The sequence below is a fragment of the Dreissena polymorpha genome, chromosome 4 (genome assembly GCF_020536995.1).
Source record: "Dreissena polymorpha isolate Duluth1 chromosome 4, UMN_Dpol_1.0, whole genome shotgun sequence".
Taxonomy (NCBI): Eukaryota; Metazoa; Mollusca; class Bivalvia; order Myida; family Dreissenidae; genus Dreissena; species Dreissena polymorpha.
This window is the reverse complement of record NC_068358.1, coordinates 66661317-66680802: the sequence shown is the minus strand read 5'-3', so window position 1 is coordinate 66680802 and position 19486 is coordinate 66661317. Positions and strand designations below refer to the sequence as shown.

At 34.8% G+C, this 19486-nt stretch overlaps 1 protein-coding gene across 9 annotated transcripts in view; it reads left to right on the top strand.

The window, feature by feature from the left end:
• The window catches only part of LOC127879098 (dmX-like protein 2), a 163999-nt gene that overhangs the window by 17640 nt on the left and 126873 nt on the right, over nt 1-19486 (top strand). For 4 of the 9 annotated variants that reach the window (XM_052425723.1, XM_052425725.1, XM_052425722.1 and 1 more), the window contains exons 10-15: nt 5715-5783; nt 12958-13133; nt 13451-13566; nt 15986-16112; nt 16992-17122; nt 17874-17986. In XM_052425723.1, the coding sequence (XP_052281683.1) occupies nt 5715-5783; nt 12958-13133; nt 13451-13566; nt 15986-16112; nt 16992-17122; nt 17874-17986 (732 nt within the window). Of the gene's footprint in view, nt 1-946; nt 971-5714; nt 5784-10287; nt 10339-12957; nt 13134-13450; nt 13567-15985; nt 16113-16236; nt 16254-16991; nt 17123-17873; nt 17987-19486 lie in introns of those variants that run through there. The other 5 variants (XM_052425729.1, XM_052425727.1, XM_052425724.1 and 2 more) reach the window with 4 other exon arrangements.

Here is a 19486-nt window from a genome sequence, read left to right as displayed (position 1 = left end):
GCACATCTCCTGACCAGATTGTGCTGGCACCACGTGGCATAAGACCCATTTTCCTATGACACTATGCCATTTTATAATGGAAGTCTTTGTTATCTTGCTCCAGAAATTGTATATATAAGTATGTTTGTGTGTGTGTGTTTGACTTTAAATACAGCATTTCAAGTTAGCAGTAAGCATTGTTAGCTGTTTATTAGTCCCCTACCGGTTTCACCGGAGGGGACTTATGGTTTTGTCTCCGTCCGTCAGTCTGTCTGTCCGTCACACTTTTCTGGATCCTGCGATAACTTTAAAAGTTCTTAATATTTTTTTCATGAAACTTGGAATATGGATAGATGGCAATGTGGACATTATGCATGTCATTTCATTTTGTTCCTACGTCAAAAAATGTGGTTGCTATGGCAACAAATAGACTAGAAATAGTGCTGAAAATGGTGTTTTTTCTGGATCCTGCGATAACTTATAAAGTTCTTAATATTTTTTCATGAAACTTGCAACATGGATAGATGGCAATATGGACATTATGCACGTCATTTCATTTTGTTCCTATGTTAAAAATTGTGGTTGCTATGGCAACAAATAGACTAGAAATAGTGCTGAAAATGGTGTTTTTTCTGGATCCTTCGATAACTTTAAAAGTTCTTAATATTTTTTCATGAAACTTGCATCATGGATAGATGGTAATATGGACATTATGCACGTCATTTCATTTTGTTCCTACGTCAAAAATTGTGGTTGCTATGGAAACAAATAAAAAAAAATTCTGACAATGGTGAAATTTCTGACAATGGTGGAGCCGGTAGGGGACTTTTATTGCTTGGCAATAGTCTTGTTTTTTCAATTAGTTAAATAGCATTTTTTTTTTTCTGGTAAGCTTTTTCAAGAAAACACCCTCTAAATTACATGCATGAGTATTTGCAGCTCAGCAATTGTTTGTTTTTGTTGCTAGGTTACATATGCATCATTCTGAAAGGTGAGCACAGGTGGCATTTACATCATGTGTAACCCTGTGAACAATCAAGGTTATTTCCATTACAAAGTTTGCATTAAAAAGTGTGTCTCATAATTTATTAGTTGTATGATTGATAGGAATTTCATTCTTTTTTTTTGCAATGTATCACAGAAATGAAAAACACTTTATCTTCTTTCACAGTTGTCATTCAAATAACAATAATAAAAAAACAAGCTATAATTATGTTGTATGTTAAAAAAACTTCAAAAAGTTATTTAAATTTGGAGAAAAAAAGCTTCCATGTGTTTTGCTAGACATGACATTCAGCTTTTTAAAAGGAGTAGTCTCTAAGTGAAGACATTGTTTAATTATATTTAAACATGAGCTTTTCTTTAATTGCATTTCTCCACCTAATGGTTGAATTAAAAATAAAGCAATAAAATATCCGCCTACATTTAGTTTTATTTGCTTAATTTTCTCTGTGGCTAGAGTATTGTTTTGCTACAATGAGCTTACTGCTACGAAATGGCTCATGCATTGCTTTTTATCACCCAGTTATGATGACCATGAGAATTAACATAAACTTGATTAATGTTCAGTAATGTTGAACCATGCACACAGTGACATATTGTCCAGAAGATTTATGACAGTCAGTCAGACCAATTATGGGTTCATATCTAGGGCAAGGTCTAAAACAAAAAAGCTGACTGCTGTGTCCTGTGCTTTTTTGCCGCCCCCCCCCCCCCCCCCCCCCCCCCCCCCCCCCCCCCCCCCCCCCCCCTCTGGCCTCTTTGAAGTGGTCATGTAACAAATGTAATTTTTTCTTGAAGTTGAATATATTTTTGCAAATATTTAATCGCTAATAAAAAGCAATGTTTTAAAAAACAATTTTTTTTTAATTTTCTAACTAAGAATCATTGAATATAGCAGATTATTTGAAAATGTTACCACCCAGTCCCTTTTAGCAGTACCTTGTACATGATGTTATCCTAGATGTTTCTCAAATATTTTAGTGCTTTAAAATAACTTTATAATAATAAATTAATTGGTTGCATTGACCAATTAATTTCTTTCAAAGCGATGGACTATCAACCTGAAACAAACAAAAAGGTTGATTGGTATTTGGCCATCAACTTGTTGATTGCTCTATACTGGAAATAACCTATGTATTGTGTTTGGTTGTGCCTGTTCCGTTTGTTCATACTACATGTACATACATGTTGTCTGTCATTTTACTTTCCTCAGGAAGCCAACTTGCATAGAATTTCAATCTTTATTCCTTAGCATCAAGTATACATGCTTAAAGAAAAGACTCCTCATTGGTTATATTTTTGTGATTTATTATGTTTCAGTTGTTTAAAAAAACAAATCATCATTTATCCACTCACCACGTACTTCTTTTTCGGTTTAAAACTTAATGCAAAATGTGTATTTTTCTTTTACAGAGAAGCTTGAATTAAAAATGTGTTGTACTATTTTAATGATGAAGTGGCTATTTCAAGGACTATTGGAAACAGTAGCTTTCACTTTTTTTTTTAACAACATCTATGGTTTCCATCGTTCTTTAAGCTATTTTCAAGACTCACAAAATAGCAGTGTTGTCATATCTGTCTGATATAAAACAGATATCAGCCGTTCCACGACAAAACCTGCACTAATGACAAAAATATCAATTTTTAGTTTTTTTCAGTTTCATATTATATGTTCATCCACGAATCCAATGATGTATAAATTACATGTGTACGCCACTATTTAGCGTTGCTATGACAACATTATATATGCATACTGTCACGCAACAAAGCTGTTGACGTCGCGTCATTTTCAATCGGAATGACATATTCATGACGGTAACGGCATGTAAATAGTTCGCAATATCAAACAGTTATTCAAATATTACAATAACTTGTTGGAAAACCCTTCATTAACACGCGCATGGATTAAAATAACTGTTTAGGTTGATGTTCGAATACATGATGTAATCACATGCAATCAGTCTGTGGGTGTTGGACAGGTAATGTTCTGATAACATGGTTGCACAAATGGACGGACAGTTCTGTAAAGATATTTCACGCGATTCTCCGATAATCCTGCTGGTTTAATTAAGCATGGTTCTGCTGAGGGGAGTTCCCTGTGTTTCATTATGAAGAACTCTTTCTCTGGTAGGTCCGTTGCTTTCTTCGCGAAAACCGTGCCGGGCCTCGATGAGTCGAACCTGAAGCACTGGTACTTCCTGTAACACATTAGCCAGAAACAAATCTTTAGACATGTCTTTTAGCTATGTTTTTCTTAAAAGTATGTGTTTTATTATTAAGTATAATAATTAAATACTGAGTATCTAATAATTATTTACAATTAATTAATACACATAAACATGCTGAATTTCAAGTGAGTTCTAACACACTGATAAACACTATAATATTTTAGTGACTCGCATCATACAAATATGTGTGGGGAACATGTGTGCATTTATAAATATTTGTGTGTATTTTTATACTTGTGAAAAATGTGTAGCTTATAAAAATGTTGGACACACTACTGTATCCTGGGTATTGCTTTAAAAGATGTAGACAAGAAAGTCTTCCAGTCACGCCAGCGCCATGTTGGATATCGGACAGCCTCGTTTGCAGTAGACGACTTGTTGACAATATCCTCTAGCTGCTGAATGCTGTCAAAGTCCGAGCGTCTGAAGCGCATGTTCAATACAATAAGAAAAACAAACCGTGTATAACATGTTTTAAGGACTTACATGTAATGATACCATTTACCGTGTTTTTTATTCTGATATCATCAATAATACTACTTATTATCATCTTGTATATTTATGTTGCAAATAAAACTTGTAAAACTCTTAATGTTTTTTTCTAATAGTAACACATTTAAGTAATCGTTTTTAATATAATAAATGTTAACTTATAACAACGATAAGGTTTATTACCTGTACAGCTTTTTAATATAGGCAAACCCACTATCTACCAAACATCATGAATGACCCGGAACCTGCATCATATATTCGATTGAAGTGTGGCGCCGAGTCAGGACTCGCCATGCGAAGTAACCAAGCACGAACTGATTTTTGTTTTGACCTTAAAGCAACAACAATAACTTTGATCAAGAGATCAAGATCATATTCATCAGTCATCGTTTACTTAATGGTCATCTTCATCGTCATCAGCATCAACATCACCATTATTACCATCATCATCTTCTTTACCACCATCGTTGTCGTCGTCGTCACAACCAGCACACTTCCATCATCATTCATTTTAAAATAACTGTAATATGTTATGATCATTTATGATTCGCGTTATTATTATCACGATAAATATAACCAATGAAATATTCCCATATTATCGTTATATTATGATTTAAACGGCTTTTACGCAATATGAAATTATAATAATCACAATGAAAATTTAACTCACCTGGACAATTATCGGCGTGATTTGGGAGGCATCAAATTTCTTGTGGCATTTCTTAGCACACCCACAGCCAGATTCATGGAAATGTCGAAAGCTATCATCCTTTGTAAACGCATCACCGTCATCACTTCCATCATCGTCAGTGGAGTCACTGCTTGATTCCTCAGGCTACCCAGAGACAAAGGATCCAATACAGTTTTCCATGACGGCGCTACACGCACCTTTTACCTGGTCATTGTCGTCATCGGATGACAGTTTTTGAGAATGTGAATGCGTACATAATGGTGTACTGCAAAAATGCTCAGAAAATAAACTTTCGAGCTCCTGAAAACAATTACGATGTATCGATTATATAACGTGCATGAAACTTAAAATAAAATAAAAATCGTTTAAATTTACATTTCATTTAAATACTTGTTTCATTTAATATTTTTACCTAACATAATTATCTATAAAAAATAAAAACAGAATGGAATTGAACTCTGATCTTCAGCGTGGTGCGATTCTGGCTTACCATCTGAGCTATTGATGCTGACGTTTTATCTGCCTCACACAAAAACATAAAGAAATTAAGTAGAATCATTTTACTACAAATAACATTTCAAACCTCTGTCGTTCATTTTACAAAAAAAATACGTAATCTATGATTTATTTTGAAGAAAAACATTTAACACTGCAAACATATCAAAAAGGAAATTTCAATATACAACAGTCAACTTTGCAATTGTTTCAATCAGTTCAACGTGAGACGAATTTTAATTTGCTTCTTTAAATATAAATAAGTTCAATAACAATTGAATTGTGGTTAAATTATTGCGCATTAAACATGTCAATGCTGTTTATTATTTTTGAGACCTTGTTTTGTGAAGAATTCATCACATAAATTGCTATCGGATTTAGACCTATGTTTTGCATACAAATTGGCGCCATTGACATTGTTATGATCGTCACTTTGTCATACTGAATTTTGCATCAATATCGGTGTTTATATAAACAGCAGATCTATAAAAAATAAAAGAATATTTAATAAGTGCATAAATTTACCTCTATCTCCAACTCCATATCCAACAGAACATAAATAACACTAAAAACCACTCCGTAAATCACGAATAATTTAAGCTCTGCGTAAATGCACTGTGTAAACTAGCATGTGACGACGTCATAATAAATGGGATTTTCCCAACGCCATCACTGATGTCACTAATGCAGGTTTTGTCGTGGAACGGCTCATATAGTTTCACTGTGTTGTTTATTCTTTGTAGGTTATTCTTCTGATGTTTTACTGTTTCTTTTGTCTCATTGTTTCTTAGACCTCATCTGTATCTGTATGCATTTTATGTTGTCAGTAATCCTGAAGAACCGACTCAAAAACCTGATTATTCAAAGTGTCCTTACTACAAATACCTTGCTGTAAGGTAAAAACAAGAGCATGCCAAATGAGTACCCGGTATCAGTTTTATGAATGTGTACGTACACTTTGCATGAAAATCATATGGCACAATATGAAAATTGGAAATACAGACCTTCCTAGATTTCTTTCCTTGTTTCTTGCTGGTAGACCTGTCATTGACATTCTCCACTTTTGGTAACATTAAAGCCACATAATACTCAAAATCAACGAATATTTGGTAAAATATAGTTAAGCCATAAAAAATTAGATTACGCGATACATTATGCTCATTTATATTTGTTGTGTCACAATGTATACAATTTGAATTTCCAGCTACAATATCTAAACATTTACATGTACAAGCAAACGCGAGATTGGCTTCGGATAGCTCATGAGAAAAATGTTGTGCTTCAGATGCTGCCTGAAGCCAATGTTGCATTTACCCGTTAATGTTCACAGGTACTTGAACAAAAAATGTGGGTCCTTATACATATAATAAAAGAATTATATAAATATATATATATATATATATATATATATATATATATATATATATATATATATATATATATATAAGGACTAATGAAATTTTGTCAAGTACCTGTGTAAATGTTTGAATATTGTTGTGGGAAATTCACATGGAATATATTGTGACACAAAAAATATAAACGGGCATTTTGTTTTTTGATAAATCTATGTTACCATACAACATAAAGGATTGAAATTTTGGCTATTGCTATAAAGAACACTGTTTGTTATGGGTTAACTTTATTTTTCGAAATATTTTACTAATTCTAAATGTGTGCTGATTTTGAGTATTTATGTGGCTTAAACATTTTCTCATGACTTTACTACAAATGTCATAAGTAATTGTTTCAAGCAATATTTCCAAATAACAATTATTATTACAATTGGATTTTCTCTCCATGTGTTACGGTAATATATTTTTAAAAAACATCTGTTTTTTTGTCTTCAATAGCACTCTAGAAAGGTCATATTTCTAACATTTATCCTGGAGGATAGGTGACGTTATTTACCACAGCGCATCCGTGTGCTGTAGATACCAGCTTTCATTGTGGGTGGAAGGCTCTATCCATGGTTTTTAAGCAGTTCACAATGTGCATACATTATAATTATTATTATTTGCTTCATTGGGGTTGAAAAATTGTTTTTTTGTTCAGAAGAAACTTGTTTTATACCATATTTATATAGCGCCCTTTTCATACTCGAGATGCGCGTTCAAAGGTGCTTTACATTTTTTTCCCTGATCACTTGGTCATAAGTCGTCCGTTAACATCTGGGCACAGTATGCAGCAACGGCACATTGGCTTATTTCCCTCACAGGTACCCATTTATTCACCCGGGTTGAGAGGAGCAGATGTGGGATAAATTTCTTGCTTAAGGAAAAAATTCCAGTGGTCAGGGCGGGATTCAAACCCGGGACCTCTCGATCCCTAAGCCAGCGTCCTACCATTAGACCACTGCTCCCATATTACTGCTTATTAAACATGTTTAAGTTCATAAATGACTGTTGAAAGCAACATGATAGAAAAAAATTAGGGATGGCAACGAATACCGATTTCGGTATTCGAATATTCGGTCACCCTTCCGAACGAATATTCGGATATTCGGTCAACATCTGTTGGAAAAAAGTCAACTTTGTTAACCGTACCATTACTCCATGAATTCTACTTTCGTTTTTACCGGAAGTTTACCGGAAGTGACTAAATATTGACACAGCGTTGCCGTCGCTAATTCGAAGCTGACTTACTTTTTATTGTTAAAATTGAATGACAAAAACTGTTTTTAAACTATTAATATCGTACATCAACAATAGAACGAAAACAATAATATTTCATGATGACAAAATAATTACATGACAACACAGTTAGATCTAAATATAATTAACGCTGAACTTAAACGAATTATGTTCATAGCCACAATACACTTTGAACCTGTTTAACAGACTAAACAGTCAGTCTTTTAAAGTTGCCACGTTTAAAAGTCACTTGGATTGGCGACTTCTTATCGGATGATGTCGTGAAATACTTCCAAGCAGCGGAAGGCGTAGGTGGCATTTTGCTTGGACAGAGTTTTACTTTATGCGTGTAGCAATTATAATATTTTCAATTAAATGAGGGCGAAATACCAAAAACATTTCTTTAAGTATAATACTTGATTGAATATTGAGTAATTAATAAAAGTTTGGACCATACGATATGCAAATACTCATTAGAGGTTGAGTAAATTATTTTCTAAAAGCTTTTTGATTGGACAACGTGATTATAACCATACGATCTTTTTTGTTTTTCACACCAATTCGGCTGTTTCTTTACTCATTTAATCTTTGATCATATTAAATGTAATTCGAGTTATTAGATCAAGACGGGTCGGTGTTTTAATTTCCATACGGTCTTATTTGTTTTTTACACCAAGTTGGCTTTTCCTTTACTCATTTAATCTTTGATAATTTTAAATGTAATTCGAGTAATTGGATCAAGTGCAGGTCGGTGTTTTGATTGCCGACGCGATTTGCACCTATCATAATTTTGACACAAAGTATCTGTCTTTGTTAGGCAATTAACGGGATTTATGACCGGTATACTGTCATCACCATAGCGACGCATTATCGCGCCTACCGGAATAAACATTATGACACGAGGAACAACTTTTTTTACAATGTTTGTAGCAAATTTCACGAAAACAAAGTCTTTGAAATTACTCGATTTTTTTATTTTTTCTTCCGAATATTCGATTCGGAAAACAGTATCCGATTATTCGGTCCGGGACCGAATATTCGGATATTCGGATATTCGTTGACATCCCTAAAAAAAATCAATCAAAAACAATGTTTCCAAGTCTTCTTGTTTAAGACTATCATTAGGATATAAACAAAAAAGAAGTAAATTACAAAGATTTATCTCCTACTAATCTTTCTTTGTCCACTGCTTTCCTTATGATATTTTTGCCAGGAAATTGTTACAACTATAATGAATTATGTGACCCCACGTAAGTGTCAACTTAGCTTCATCCTTACTGTAGTAATGTTTTTCAAATTTATCATAAACACACAAAATTATATATACCGGGGTATTTATATCAATTTGCACATTTGATTGGCCTATGAATGTAATATTACATGCCTATATCATCATGTAGACATAGTAACTGGTTGGTGGTTTTCAACTCAATAGAACAGCCATCAGGTTCTAGAATTATGTTGGGAATTAAAATACCAATGTTCTGGCTGAGAAGTTTGGGCCAGGATTCTATTTGTTAACTAACCATGAGCTCTTTATAATTATACTAACAGGCTGTGGACAAGTATTATTGGGTGATAGTTCATATAGGAAGAATAATGCATATTGTTGCGGAAAAATTCACATTATATAATTGTGATCAATTTGTTCAAATTGCTATGTAATCAAGAAAAAAGGAAAATTAATATCATGCATGTGACATGTTATATTCCCCTAATAACATATTATGGGTACTTGTGTCTTATTTTACATTTTTAAACATAAGTTTTGTTTGTCAATTTCATAATTATAAATCATTATAAAGAAACATCGGAGAGCCAGGTATAGTAACTGTTTGTCTTATCTTCAAATAATGAGTTGCGAAGTGGTTATTTGCAAAAGATTTCTTAATTGTATTTTCTAGTTGTACTTTTAAGCAACTGACTATGTTATAATAAAAATATTATTAATCAAAGTGCCTGAAGTATTAAGAGAATAATAATTTACCAGAATTTGCAAATTATTTAGATGATTAAGTATAACTTTGCAACGCTATCTTGTAAATTATAACGAAGAAATATGTAAAATTGCATATGAGTAATACTTGCAAGTTATAATTAATAAAAAATTATGGCTTCAAGTTGTTATTACTAAATACCAAGTTGGTATTATTTGGTAAAACAATGGAGTTGATGCAACAATATTTAGTGTAACATAGCAATGACAGACTCATAGACTTTCAGAACAAGAAGGTAATGTATGAGTGCAGGTCAAAGGTTCCTGAACAGTTTAGAGGCATGGATAGAGGATTTGGGGTAGCGCTGGGGGGGGGGGGGGATATTTAACACTTACTATGGCCAAACACACATCAGACTGCACAAAATTAACTCTGAAAAACAGTTTTTTTCATATAACTTTCTTTTTTATGTGAGTCACACAGAACTGTTAGTTGCATGTTTGATTTTTCAGACGCAAGATTTTTTTTTTTTGCCATGGCGCTGACAACATTTTGCAGTGCTGGTTACTGTATGTTTAACTAAATAAATAGCTAAAAGAATAAGTTGTTTAGCAAATATTCTGTACCACATAATATGTATCTTATAACTTCCCAGCTAGTGGCCCCTTAAATTTGTGAATGGCCCCTCAAATTTCTGAGGCCAAAATGTTAGTTTCTTACCCTGGTGATAGTATAGCATAATGAATGATAATGAAATTGAACAAGCCAAGATGACATATGAAATTTATGTAATGCTCATTCTTAACTAAATCTGTGTTATTATCACAATGCAGTGAAGCTGAACTAGCTGAATTATCTACACTTGATCGCAAAATTGAGAAGAGGTAACCTCACGCAGTACTATGCACCATTAACCCAGCCGGATACCTTACTATTTGAGCCTAAGATCAGGAAAATGGGGCTTAATGCAAGGAAGTCTCTTAACAAAAATCCATTTAAAGCAGAAAATGTTTTTCAGACCTCAATATACCTGTGCAGACTGCACAGGCTAATTGGGGACAACACTAAAAGCGCATGCATTAAGCCCCGTTTTCCAGAGCCAGGCTCATTTATTACATGTCAGCTGCTAATCATTACATAGTGCATTTACTGTACAAGTGTCCATTATGGTTATACCAAGCAGGTACATGTAAGCGAGATACATTATTTAGTCAGATTTGCTTATCTTCACTGCAGAAATCTGCCCAGTTTTCTTTTCATAATTATTATATAATGATGATTAATTAAGATATTGCTTATTGCTTTATTTAAAATCTATTTTTTATTACAGTCAGTAATACGGATAACAAGTAATAATGTTAAATTATAAAGGTGAACATAATTAACAAAAATTGGTAAAAGAACAATAGACAATTTTGATATTGATGGATTAAGTATGATAAAAATATATGTTACATACTGGTGGAATCTTCAATATGGCAAAAATATTGTTAATATGTATGCTCCATAGCAGTTGTTTGTATACAGTAAAAAATTATATTAAAAGCACTGACACATTTTCAAAATTCTTAGATATTTCTTGAAATCAGCACTTTTCCGCCATGCAATTCACATCCTTGGATGACATTTCATGTTTCAGACAACAAAAGTTATTGCTTATCATATGGACCCAATGTTCTTTTGTACCTTCCCATGTTTAGTACTGTAGTCCTATTTTGAATGGCCAGTCAAAAGCACCATTTATTTGTCTGCAGGTTATACAGTCTGTGTATTCCTTTCCATCCCTAAGAGCAGTTTAAGCCAGCAATTCAATTATTAGTTTGTCTACTATAAATATATAAATCCAGCCCAGTGCTCTCTGCAGGATTTTTTTCAGATGCCCCGGGCAATAAGGGGTGGGTAAGGTAAGGCACCCCCACTGTAAGTTTTTTTTTACATTTATTTATGACCTTATTTGATGCGTTATGACTCTTAAAGAAAACAACTAAGTCATAGATGACAACTTTTTATGCCCCCAAAGGAGGGCATATAGTGATCAGACTGTTCGTCCATCCGTCTGTCTGTCCGTCACACTTTGCATTTAGGTTTCGAAAAATGATCATAACTTCTATGTCGCTTCAGATAGCAATTTCATATTTGGCATGCATGTGTATATGGACAAGGCCTTTTCATACGCACACAAATTTTGACCCCTGTGACCTTGACCTTGAACTTAGGGTCCGTGTTTAGGTTTCGAAATCTTCGTTTAGGTTTCCAAAAAAAGCTCATTACTTCTATCAAGCGTTTATAGAGGGCATAAGTCATTCTATGGTGACAGCTCTTGTTAAAATTATTTTAACACTTTCATGCATAGTTACGCATAATCCCGCCTCAATTGATTCCCCAACTCGTCCGTAGCAAACCGACTCTTATAAATTACTGCATACTTATTTCTTTTCCCGTCGCTATTCATTACCTGATAATCTTGTATATTCCATTTTAAAAAGCAAATTCTGGTAAAGATTGAGGATAAAAGTGCTCAAATATTAAATTATCACAATCATTCCTCTTCTTTTTCTATAGTAACAAATTAATTTTGGCATATGTGGCTATTTAAAGATTTGATAAAATAACGTTCAATCGGGATGGGGATTTTTCCACTGAACACACGTATATTGCCTTACTTGCTGTTTGCGTTTTTATACAACAATAAATACATCTGCTCTCAAAATATTTGGCTCAATCGATATGGCTTTGATCTTAAGAATGGCTAGTTGCAGTTACTGAAAAAATACACTAATCATTAAATTGTAAGCACCCCACGGGCTTTGATATCGAAATTCAAGCTCCCGGCGAGGGACCATTAAATTGCCTGTGGAAAGCACTGCAGCCTACATGTTAACTAAACATTTTAGCGAACATAGCAGGATTTGTGGACTTTGGCTCTGTTTATTACATACTCAGAATATTGTAGCTGCTAGTCTGCCATTATTCTCTGCTTATTGTTGGTCAATTAAAAATAAATAACATTGGTGATATATTTACAACAGTATTTGTATAGATACCATATAAATTAAACTGTATTCAACAACATTTAGGTATTTTGATACTTCTGTGCATTTCAGTTAATCTAGAATATTAATTGAACATGAGTTTACAATTCTTTTAATATTTTAAATTAGCTCTTTTTTTTCAAGCAGTAGAACAACTTTTTTGCAGAGATGCTTACTTTATTCTTACAAATCATTCTTTGTATTGAAATATGCATTCTATACAAAATATTAGTATTTCTAATCCATGCTAATATGCATCTATTGTCTTACATGTTTTTCTACTAAATAAGTCTCTTTCAGTTCACCATTTGTTCTAACCATGTGATCCTGCTTAAGCCCTAAAAACACTTTAGCAAACTTACAGAGCATTGTAAGTTTGCCTATCTGTCTGTGAATGGAACCATAAATTCAGTGTATGTTTGCCTCTTTGTCGGTGAACCATAAAGTCAGTGTATGTTTGCCTAATGACAGGCATGCCATCCACAAGCGCAAGAAGCATTCCAAGTTCGGGCCAGAGACCGTTATGAGCATGCCCAGTCTGAGTAGCATCAGCAGTTCCCATGACTTCCACAAGTTCTGTGTCCATCAGAACGGTCTGGTCCCTTCCATCCACTTCCATCTAGCAGCCAGCATTAATCCAGAGACAGGTTTGCATTGATTCTTGATTTAAGTAATCTGTAATACATGGCCTTGACCTGACATCTGTGACTTGTGCAATGTATACAACTTAATTTAAAGTCACAACTTATTATTATCTGATTTCCTAATGAAGATGTTTAAATCTTTGCTTTTTTGGTATGTTAGCTATTGAAATTGACATGCTTTTCATAATTGTCTGTGTCAGGAATTTGTTTGAGGTTTTGTTTATGTTCTTTAGCTAATGCTTTCATTAAAACTTTTCAAACAAAACAAATATTTCTAGGTCATAGCCATAGTTTTGCTTATGTTCCCTACTATTTTGCAGACATTCCATTAGCCCCCACTCTGGGACGCAAGGCAGGTGGGGAACACACATTCCAGCTGCATTGGCTCAACAATAAAGAACTCCAGTTCACCATGGAGTCTGAAAAAATACTGCAGGTTTGTTTAACCCTTTCCGCCATAAGAAGCAAAGTGAAAAATGGCTTTTTCAACCAGCATAAAACCAAAACAGCCTGAGAGTAACTCGCAGTCTGTTCAAGTTTTATTCTGTTTGCTTTTCATCAGTATGTAAGGCTTGGAAATGGAGCCTTTAAAACTTAAGAAAGGTATTTAAGTAAATTTATCTTTTTATGTGACTGCAAATGCGTCAAAATACGTATCTAAGTGGGAAATGGCTAATGTTCAATTTTGACCATCTTAATAAGTCCATACATTTGGTACAAAAGAGGTGACTACAGGTTTGCTATCTCTCTGTTCATTTGTCACCATATGTGAATCCTGTAACTGCAACATGGGGATCCCTTTTTATGTTTTACTAGAGGAAAACAGGTGACTTAAGCTAAAAATTCAACAAACCTTAATAAAGTAATGAATCAAAGAAGTGAATTAGATTTGTAAATAACACTTGGTGTACTTGTTGGTGCATAGCTTTGCCCTTTGTTTGTCTGTCAGACCCTTTGGTCCTCCATCTGTCTGTCCATCCTCACAAACAGAAATATCTCAAAAAGTATGCTAGATGTTATCATGAAATTTATTATACAAATTAAGGGTTATTGGCTGCCTTTACTCTCTCTCTCAGATTACTTTTACTTAAATAGTTTTAGAATTAAAAAAACAAACTTAGAAGGGACATTTTATTATATTCTTACATCAGGATAAGGAATTAAATGCTTAAAATCAGTCTTGTTGAAAACATGTGGTTTTTGTTGATGTTGTTTACAAATTGATGTTCTTTTTTTTTAAACTGATTTTGTTATTATTTGAAAACAAAAGAAGGTCTTATTGCATTTTTGAGAGCTCTAAGCTCATATAAGCATGCAGTTATGATCACCATGTGTCTGTAGTGCATCAATTCTTTGTGTGTAGTATGGCATCAAGCAGTTAAGATCACCATGTGTCTGTAGTACATCAATTCTTTGTGTGTAGTATGGCATCAAGCAGTTATGATCACCATGTGTCTGTAGTGCATCAATTCTTTGTGTGTAGTATGGCATCAAGCAGATATGATCACCATGTGTCTGTAGTGCATCAATTCTTTGTGTGTAGTATGGCATCAAGCAGTTATGATCACCATGTGTCTGTAGTGCATCAATTCTTTGTGTGTAGTATGGCATCAAGCAGTTATGATCACCATGTGTCTGTAGTGCATCAATTCTTTGTGTGTAGTATGGCATCAAGCAGTTATGATCACCATGTGTCTGTAGTGCATCAATTCTTTGTGTGTAGTATGGCATCAAGCAGATATGATCACCATGTGTCTGTAGTGCATCAATTCTTTGTGTGTAGTATGGCATCAAGCAGTTAAGATCACCATGTGTCTGTAGTACATCAATTCTTTGTGTGTAGTATGGCATCAAGCAGTTATGATCACCATGTGTCTGTAGTGCATCAATTCTTTGTGTGTAGTATGGCATCAAGCAGATATGATCACCATGTGTCTGTAGTGCATCAATTCTTTGTGTGTAGTATGGCATCAAGCAGTTATGATCACCATGTGTCTGTAGTGCATCAATTCTTTGTGTGTAGTATGGCATCAAGCAGTTATGATCACCATGTGTCTGTAGTGCATCAATTCTTTGTGTGTAGTATGGCATCAAGCAGTTATGATCACCATGTGTCTGTAGTACATCAATTCTTTGTGTGTAGTATGGCATCAAGCAGTTATGATCACCATGTGTCTGTAGTGCATCAATTCTTTGTGTGTAGTATGGCATCAAGCAGTTATGATCACCATGTGTCTGTAGTGCATTAATTCTTTGTGTGTAGTATGGACCATGTGTCTGTAGTGCATCAATTCTTTGTGTGTAGTATATGATCATTCTTCGTTATCACACCAGTGGCCACCTTTTTCATTTTATTTGCTGAAACTTGCTCAGAATGTTTTTCTTGACAATATAAAGACCAATTTCAAATCTTTGTCACATGCGTAAAAAAACCTAGGTCATCAGGTCAAATCTTCACACAAAAACTTGTTATAATTTTAGAGGCCATATGTATAACTAATCTTCACAAAACTTGGACAGAATGTTCATCTTAATAATATCTAGGTGGAGTTTGAATCTGGGCCACATGGTAAAAAAAACTAGGTGACCAGGTCCAATCTTAGAAAAACTTTGCCACCTCTATGCTAATCTTGATAACACTTGGTTTGCATAATTATCTGGATTATACCTAGGTTAATCTGGGTCACCAGTGTAAAAAAACTAGGTCGCTAAGTTTTGCGTCTTTTCTTTTCTCGAACTCAGTTGATTGTTTCAGGGCCATTATGGCTCTCATAATTGTCTTGTTTTACAGTGTTTGTAGAGTTTCCGTATGTGTCTATGATGTTGATGTGTTCTTTGTGTCCCATATATGACAGGAGATGCACAGAAGGGCAGGATTCGAAGACCATGATTCAGAACACCCCAGCAGCACAGACTTCTCCACCCACCAGACCTTGTACCAGTCTGACTCCGATAGCGAGCAGTTCCACATGGATGATCACAGTAAGTAGTGGGCAGTTCCACATGGGCAATCACAATAAGTAGTGGGCAGTTCCACATGGACAATAACAGTAAGTAGGGGGGGGGGCAATTCCACATGGACGAACACAGTAAGAAAAGGGCAGTTCCACATGGATGATCACAGTAAGTAGTGGGCAGTTCCACATGGACGGTCACAGTAAGAAGGGGGGCAATTCCACATGGACGATCACAGTAAGTAGCTGGCAGTTCCACATGGACGGTCACAGTAAGAAGGGGGGGCAATTCCACATGGACGATCACAGTAAGTAGCGGGCAGTTCCACATGGACGAACACAGTTAGTAAGGGGGCAGTTCCACATGGACGATCATAGTAATTAGTGGGCAGTTCCACATGGATGATCACAATAAGTAGTGGGCAGTTCCACAATAACAATCACAGTTAGTAGTGGGCAGTTCCACATGGACAATCACAGTAAGTAGCGGGCAATTAGTAAGGAGCCGTATGGTTGCTTTGTAATGCAACATACCAATAAGATGCCTTTCATGAAAAAAACACTCATGCTTATTCGATCGCCCAGTGAGTACAATCCGCTGGTCCATTACTTTGTATTCACGAAGTCTAAGGCTATGAGTTTTCGTTGTTTTACATTAAAATGTTATTTCAGATACAGAATAATTATAATTTGAGAATTCCTTAAGAAATTGTCTTCATTCCAACCAAGATCATAAAAAGATCTTTACTAGCAGAGTTAAGTGCTAGAATGTTGCCGTTCATATTAATTAGTAATTTTTCTGATGGAAAAAAGACTCATGGAGATTAAGTCAACAGTTTTAAATCAAAGTCCTGGTGTATAATGTATTATTGTGATGTCTTAATGATTAAGATTTATTTTGTTTCAGGTCATCAAAAGAAAGCAACCAGCGCATTGCGCAACGGCAAGACGAAATTGAAAAATGATCATGGTTATGATAGCAACAGTACCAACAGTTATGTGTCTGACCCTTTAGAAGGCAATTCCCCAGAATCCATTGTAAGTTCAAGTGTATTGTAGACTACAGTTTAGCACAATTGTTACATGTTTAAATAAAAGGTCTATAAAGTTTTGCAAGTTTGTTTATTTTGGCTCATGTTTTATTATATTTTACGTACGCCAGGTACCTTTTAGTAGTACTTGAAGAGACAATTACCAATCAAGCTAAACTGACCTGCAGTCACAATCTAAGCAAATATTGAAATTTATGGAAGACATATTTTCCGCCTTGTTTATATGTTTTTGTGGGTTTTTTTTTTTTTCAAGTGACTGTTTGCACGGTTTTCAATGTGTATACAGAATTTAATGCAACACAGGTGAACTTTTTGGAATTTAGAACATATATGTTGATATTTTTGTGTCGTTATTTTAGCTCAAACTGTTAAAGAATATGAATAAATCATAAAATGTCTGTTTCAACAGTTTGTATCTATGAACTTTAGAACTAGTTCATGATGAAGAGAACAGGGTCCAGGGAAATCTTGGCTTAATACATGTACATAAAGTGTTGCCCAAAATTAACTTGTGCAGTCCATACATGCGTATCTGGCATGAAACTTTCTTCTTTTATGAAATGTTTTGTTAACAGGATGTCTCTTCTGAAAATCCAGTGAAGGCAGAAATAGTAGTCCCTGATCAGCCTGTGGGGACTATACAGGCTAATCTGGGACGACCTCTTTCCCACATACATTTAGCCCAGTGTACCCAGAATGAGGCTAATTTTTGAATACTGGTATGTGGTTTCTTATAGGGCACGTCTCTGGATGCCATTGACCGGCGTATAGAGGGCTTATTGAAGGACTGGCACCAGAATGCAGACATGCTGTTTTGTGTTCACCCAATAGACGGTAGCTTCCTAGTCTGGTAAGTAGGAGTACACCATGGATATATTGCTATAAACAGTGCATTTACAGTAAATACAAGAAGACAGTACATACTTTTAATAAAAATTGGTCATCAGATGATCACACTGAAGAAATAATGGTCTTTTACCTATTATTATTGAACCTTGATCAATGGAATAAGACAATGAAATTATCATAAAATCAAATAATTAAAGCATTGTATGAAGTAACACCATGAAAGCTGGTCAGACAATTTCCTGTTAATTTGCTAATCCCTGTCATTCAATCTTCTCTGTTATTGCTACATCCTGTCAAACAGTACCACTCCCTGTTATACAATTTCCTCTACTATTTCTACTCCCTGTCATACAATTTCATCAACTATTGCTTCTTCCTGTCAGACAAATTTGTCTTCTATTGCTACTAACTTTCATACAAATTTTATGCTCCCCCAAAAAAATTGGGGGGGAGCATATAGTCGCCGCTTCGTCTGTCCGCCTGTCCGTCCATGTGTCCGTGCGTGTGTCCTTCCGTGCACAATTTTTGTCTTGGCTATTTCTCATCAACTAATGACCGGAATTCAATGAAACTTTATGGGAAGCTTCACTACCAAGAGGAGATGTGCATATTATCAGCGGGTTCTGGTCGGATGATTTTTCACAGAGTTATGGCCCTTTGAAATTTTCCATTAGCTGTACATATAGTGCAATTCTTGTCCGGGCTATTTCTCAGCAACTAATGACCGGAATTCAATGAAACTCTATGGAAAGCTTCACTACCAAGAGGAGATGTGCATATTATCAGCAGGTTCTGGTCGGATGATTTTTCACAGAGTTATGGGCTTTTGAAATTTTCCATTAACTGTACATTTAGTGCAATTCTTGTCCCGGCTATTTCTCAAAGGAGGGCATATAGTGATATATAGTCCGTCTGTCTGTCCGTCACATTTTGCGTTTAGATTTCAAAAAATGCTCATAACTTCTATGTCGCTTCAGATAGCAGTTTCATATATCGCATGCATGTGTATATGGACAAGGCCTTTCCATACGCACACAAATTTTGACCCCTGTGACCTTGACCTTGAACTTAGGGTCAGCGTTTAGGTTTCGAAATCTGCGTTTAGGTTTTGAAAAAAGCTCATAACTTCTACCAAGCGTTTATAGGGGGCATAAGTCATCCTATGGTGACAGCTCTTGTTTAGTTTAAGTATTATATTATGAAAAGAAGTATCATTTTCTTTTATATTTAAAAAAAGTTGTTTAAGTTTAGGTTCACAATAAATAAATCAATTGCCTAAATTAACAAAAGTAAAAATAACAACCAGAAAATTATTGTACCATGTGGCTGGGCTATCATAACTTTGTTGGTTATAACAGCAGGGATTTGATATTGAGCTATGCTCGGAGACAGTCAAATCTTGGTGGGGAAGCATGAATTTCCTCTACTCCTTATCAGACAATTTCCTCTACCATTGTTACACCCTGTCAGACAATTTCTCTACTATAATTGCTCCCTGTCA